The following is a 5,813-nucleotide window of genomic DNA, read 5'->3' as shown; positions in this document are numbered from 1 at the left end:
AGTGGAGAAAGAAAAAAAAAAAAAAGAGTCAAAGCTCACAGCAAGTAGCTTGCCTTCTGTTGCCAGCACTAGTTAAGCTGGTGACTGTTCTTTGCTAAACCAAAGCCCTTAGGGACCTTATTCTGAACTCCGAACATGTCTCTGACTCATTTTCTTTCTCTGCGCATAAGAAGGGATGCTTTGGCTGCACCCTGTTGCTCTACATGGCATCCTCCCAGGTGTCAAATTAATGGCACCAGGAAATTTTCCCATCCACTTGGCTCCTATCCTGAAGAGTGACGACCTGGAAGTTACACTCATCTGTTCCCTACTATCAGCTCTTCTCAATCTGCTGTTTTCAGGAGACGTTCTTAAAAACACAAGACAGGCTGGATCAGAAGAGTCCTTATTGATAAGTAGCAGTGTTTCACTGTAGTCTGCTGTCTGAAGCAGGCTGGCCAAAATTCTAGGAGATGAGGGCAGTGAAATCAGGGCGAGGGTGGGGCTGTTGTGAAGCTGAAGTCAGTTTGGCCTGCAGTTTAGCCTGGGGAAGTGTTGGGAGGTTGGGAGCAAGTGTTGGAAGGATCCTGGCCTTCATCCTCCATCCCCCTCCTGATGAACCATTCTGGTGCAAGACCAGGCGTCTCTTCAAGGGGCGGGGCAACACCTTCTGCTTGTGGAGTGCTGCCCCACAACCACTGAGTTGGGCTGGTGCCACCTCCAGTTTGGAGTGTAATCAGGACCACCCCAGGAAACTAACCTTGCTCAAGGAAACGCCAGAGAAGATCAGAGGGGTGGTCTGAGAGGGGTGGGGGAAATCCAGCATCCACACCTGAGTTATCAGGCAGCAGAGCAGATGGGGATCCCAACTCTCAACAGTCTCGTCTTCCTCGGGACAGAGAATGGGACATTGCTATGGACACCAAAGCTGCTGGAACCATTTACTCTGGAGATTCTAGCAAGCAGTGACCAGGGAAGCTTGTCATCTGTACTCAAGCCAAGGACAGTGGTCTGTGAGTGCAAGGCAGAGAGCCAGTGTTTGTACAACCAGACCAGCTGGGTGAACAACTCCTCCCTGGAGGTGAGTGTTAGACAACAGAATAGGGGCGGTTTCCCTGTGGGGGGGAAAGGAAGTAGGAATGGAAAGAATGTTGTCCTTCAGCCCCTTTGTGTCAGGTGCGTGTTGGGAGTGGGGTAGTGAATGGAGCAGATACCAATCTCGGGTCACAAACGTACGAAAGTATAAGAAAGAACTTTCTTTAATGCTTGTAGCTCAACTGAATTTTTATCTCCCAGCTCCCATTCAGCCAGGTTGGTAGGAAACTTCCACCTCAGGCTTTCTTGGAGTTTCCCAGTTGTTTCCAGCTCCATGGTTCTGGAATAAGACAGAGAAGCGTGGGGTAGGAAGGTGCCTATGCAGTCCCTGGGCCTGAGTCTACACAGATCCCAGCTCCAAGGGCCCTCCCCTCAGGCTCCGTGGCTTCTGTGCTTTGTTCAGACAAAAGAAATCTCTTGTAAGTTGGCTTAGGGTCCCATCTGCATAGAAACACTGCATAGCCACTGTTTTTTGGGGGTGGGTCATTTTCACGGTATTGGGAGGAGAAGTACAGATCCCCTCTGATCTTAGTCCCCCTCCAAACCCTTTTTTTCCCCCTCTTCCTCCAACTGAAAGAAGCATCTCTTTAGCAGTTTGGAGAAAATCCTTCTCCATTCAAGTTTCTAGCCAAGATACCTGGCCTAAGTCACGAATTTGGCCCCATCTCTTTTGTTTTTTCTTGTCACTTTTGAGGGGAGCCAGAAAGGAAAGTGTTTGGCTGGCAATACTCCACCACCCACCACCTCTTTCACGTCTTACACATACACACCCTCCTCCTGAGGCATGAGCAGAGAATCCCCACTTGAAGGGACGGAGGTAGAGGAGTCCAGAAGGCAGAAAATGAAAAAAATACAGATTGGGGGAGGCGGGGTGGGAAGGGGGAGAGATTGAAATCCATACAGTATTTTAGATAATCCAAGATACCTAGTCTTGACAGTAGAAAGTATTGAAAAGCTCCATTTCAGGGAGCTTTCGAGCATCATCTAGTAGGGGAGATAGAAAGAGAGACGTGAACTTGCTGAGAATCTGGTTGGTTCCCCTCCCTGTGCCCTTGTTCTAGTTACCGCTTGCTCTCACCGTGCTCAGCACCAGGTCTCCTTCTTGGGTGGGAGTCAGCAAGGGAAGGGAGAGCAGCAAACTGTGGCTTATGTGGGATCCAGTATTCCAGAGATGGGAGAATATTTTTTTAGCCACCATCTTACCCTAGAAAGGATTTCAGGCAAGGGAATTTGCTGTGAGAGGGAAGAGGCTGGGACCCTGGGGCAGGGGCTGGGCACAGAGCTCAGGATGGCCCAGGGAGGCCACATGGCCTGGAGGACAGCCTGCCCTTGAGAGGGTCGGGTGGGCCCAGGGCCTGTTGGAGAAGGTGGTCAGTGGATACCAACATAATTAAGACAAGGACTTGGGATCCATGGGTTTTAAGACCAACAGGGTGGGTTACAGCAACACCCCAGAAACCCTTAATGGTCCAGCTCCTTGGCCGCCCAGTGATGAGCAACCCATTCTAGGCAGCGGACTGCAAGTGCGATGGGAATACCTTCGGCCGCTACTGCAACTACTCCAAGGACCCCTGTGACGAGCAGTGCTTCCCGAATGTGAAGTGCATTTCCGGAAAGGGCTGCGAAGCCTGCCCCCCGCACCTTACTGGGGATGGACGTCACTGTGCATGTGAGCTGGGAACAAGGCCTTGGCAGGAGGAGGTTCTGGGGACAGGTGACATCTCGAGGGAGGGCCTAACCATTTCTCCCCACTTTCCAGTGAGTCTTTAGAATGTTCAGTGCAGGTAGGTATGATAAGGAGGTGAGGTGGGTATCGTAGGTGTGAAGCTGAAGAAGAGGTTGTACAAGCCTGGGGGAGGGGTCAGAGCAGAGCAGCCTTGAGGCACTGTTGGGAGAAACCCAGGGCAAGAGACTGAAGACGGCCTGGAGAAGGGAGGAGACTTCCAGCAGCATCCGGGGAACCAGAAGCCAGTGGCAGTGGGCCCTCAGGCTCCTGGGGATTTTCAGATATGCCGGGCCCAGGGTCTCTGCATTTCCCCAGTCAGGACATTTGGGGGCAGGGGCTGCTGTGGGCATCTGGCAGCATGGGTGCCTCATCTTCCCTTTGAGTCCTCCTCCCACCATCTGTTCCTTGACCTCTGAGCCACCAGAGTCACTGGGGACATCACAGTGAGGCGTCCACTAAGCCCCTGAAGCGCCCCAGTGAAATCTAGAGACCACTACATATTCAGAGCAGAGACCAGAGAGGGTAAAACCATAGCCTCATAAATGCAGAAAAGGGGACGGAAGTGAAGAAAACAGGCTGGTGGGTTTTCCTGGAAGAGGGTCCTTTCCTGATGGGGAGGGTCTGATAAACACTCCATTCCCTCAGTGGAAGTGAGAGAACCCTTACCTAGCAGAGAAAAAAAGGGTCACCTGGCAAAGAAATGTCTGGAAAAAGAAGAAGGATAGTTTGGGGTTCAGAGTGGCCCACAGATGGAACATAGTTTAAGCGGGCTTTGTGAGAAAGAAACCTAGCCTGTCCTGGGAGCAGCTTTCCCTGGGCTGGGGCATGCCCACTGGTGCCTAGTGTGGTGCTGCTGACCTCTTGGCTCCCCCTGCAGCTCTGGAGAAACCCTTCCTCTGTCAGAATAAGTCCTGCCCTGAGGACTACTGCTACAACAACGGCTTCTGCTCCGTCTCCCACACTCTGGGCTGCCAGCCCGTCTGCACCTGCCCCTCGGCCTTCACCGACGCCCGCTGCTTCCTGGCTGGGAACAATTTCACTCCAACCGTCCATCAAGGTTAAGACCAGATCCTCTGCCATCCCCACTTCTCTCGTCTTGGGTGAAGTTGGGGGACTCCAGGGGCCAGGCTAAATCCCTCAAACCCACAGGACAGAGCTCCAGATTTCCCTCAGGTGGTGGTAGATTGTAGGCTATGAGAGCGAGTGGGCGGCAACTGTCACAGCGGGAATCGCTGGCCTGAGCCGTCTGCTGAGAAAAGATTGAAGGTGACCTCACAGCTCAGCACAAGTCAGGGGACCCTTGACCGTAGTCCAGGGTGCACTAGGGTGAGGGTCAGCAGACTTAGCCACTTCTTCTTTGACCTTCTGTCAGCGTAGGATAGTGTGGTCTCTCTGAGCTGGGTAAACCTGTGAGGTGATTATGAATCTGCTTTTCCCATCTCCAGAGCTTCCTTTAAGGATCATCCAGCTCTCACTCACTGAAGACGAAAATGCCTCCCAAGCAGATGTCAATGCCTCGGTCAGTGCTGCAGGCCAGCTCTGGGTGGAGGGCGGGCCTTGGCAGGTTTAGGCAAGGTTTTAGCCCTGGCTTCTGCCTTCTGAGTTTCAACATCCATCTGGATTCTACTGCCAGAGGAGGCAGGAGCCTCTTGCTCCAGGGAAGGCTGAGGATGAGGAAGGCAGGAAGGCCCAGGATGAAGATTTCCAAGTGGGGTGGAATGGCCAACTCTCAACAAACAGAGTCCGAGGTGACTGGGTCAACACAGCCTCTCCTCCTGAGCATCACTTGGGACCTGCACTTGGATATTATATGGAAGAAACAGAGAGGGTGTTTCACATCAAGGAAACCTTCCTTGACTTCCCCGAGGGACGTCCTCTTCCTGGCTCCCATGCCCTAGTCATTGCCTCACAGGCACAGTAGCACAGTAGTTGTTACTGAGGCTCTCGAGTCCTGCTGCTACTGCTGCTCAGTCACTTCTGTTGTGTCCGACTCTGTGCGACCCCTGTGGACTGCAGCCCGCCAGGCTCCTCTGTCCATGGGATTCTCCAGGCAAGAATGCTGGAATGGGTTGCCATTCCCTTCTCCAGATGATCTTCCCAACCCAGAGATCGAACCTGGGTCTCCTGCATTGGCAGATGGATTCTTTACCACTAAGCCACCAGGGAAGCCCACATAGAATCCTAGCTGGGCTCAAATCCTGGTACTACCACTCACTAGAGCAGGTATAATGATTAGACAAGTTATTTGATCTTCCATCTGTAAAAACAGAAATGATGATAGTTCTTAGGTCAATGGTTTGTATGAAGGTTTAAATGATTATGTAAAGTGCTCGGTTCAGTGCCTAGAACACAATGTGTTAAAAAAGATTGTCCAAATAATCATTACTGCTGCTATTACTATTACAGCACTCTACACTCTGTTTAGTAAAATCTGTTGACATTTGTATACTGAGCCACACTATGGCCTTTGAGAATGGACTGTTCCTAAGTCATACTGATATCCCCTGCACCTGACTGTCCCCTAGGTCTGGCTAAATATAATTGATGTTCATTATACACATGGGGACAGAATGAATGGGTAAGTCAGGAATTAGAGGCAAGTTAGGAGCTATTCACTGAAAGTCCGTCACTCACCAACAAACTTCTATTAAGCAGGGATTGTGTGCCAGTCACCAGACTAAGCTGGGGTGTGGGGATGAAGAAATGATAAGAAACATTCTGGTGGTCCAGTGTCCTCATATTCAAAGAAGGAAATAGGGAGTTCCCTGGTGGCTTAGTGGTTAGGATTCCGAGTTTTCACACCTGTGACCTGGGTTCAATCCCTGGTCAAGGAACTGAGTTCCTGCAAGCCGAGGGGCTCTGCAAAAAAAAAGACAGATATAGAGAGAGACAGGGATGAATAAGTTCATTGAAGTGGGAAGGGTCTCCTCTGTGGACTGGGCCTCACCCTTGCTTCCACTCCCCACCCAACCCCCATCTCTGCTCTAGGTGGCCTATAGACTGAAGAACCTGG

General features: G+C 51.4%; 1 protein-coding gene across 1 annotated transcript in view; it reads left to right on the top strand.

The window, feature by feature from the left end:
* MUC4 (mucin 4, cell surface associated) overlaps nucleotides 1-5,813 on the top strand; it is a 69,548-nt gene that overhangs the window by 59,995 nt on the left and 3,740 nt on the right. The window contains exons 20-23 of the mRNA XM_010834414.1: nucleotides 879-1,060; nucleotides 2,584-2,743; nucleotides 3,678-3,857; nucleotides 4,246-4,343. Coding sequence (XP_010832716.1) covers nucleotides 879-1,060; nucleotides 2,584-2,743; nucleotides 3,678-3,857; nucleotides 4,246-4,343 — 620 coding nt within the window. The remainder of the gene's footprint in view (nucleotides 1-878; nucleotides 1,061-2,583; nucleotides 2,744-3,677; nucleotides 3,858-4,245; nucleotides 4,344-5,813) is intronic.

Source organism: Bison bison, unplaced genomic scaffold (assembly GCF_000754665.1).
Source record: "Bison bison bison isolate TAMUID 2011002044 unplaced genomic scaffold, Bison_UMD1.0 scf7180017864032, whole genome shotgun sequence".
Classification (NCBI taxonomy): Eukaryota; Metazoa; Chordata; class Mammalia; order Artiodactyla; family Bovidae; genus Bison; species Bison bison.
The sequence above is the reverse complement of the archived record's forward strand: the minus strand, read 5'-3'. Positions and strand labels throughout refer to the sequence as shown.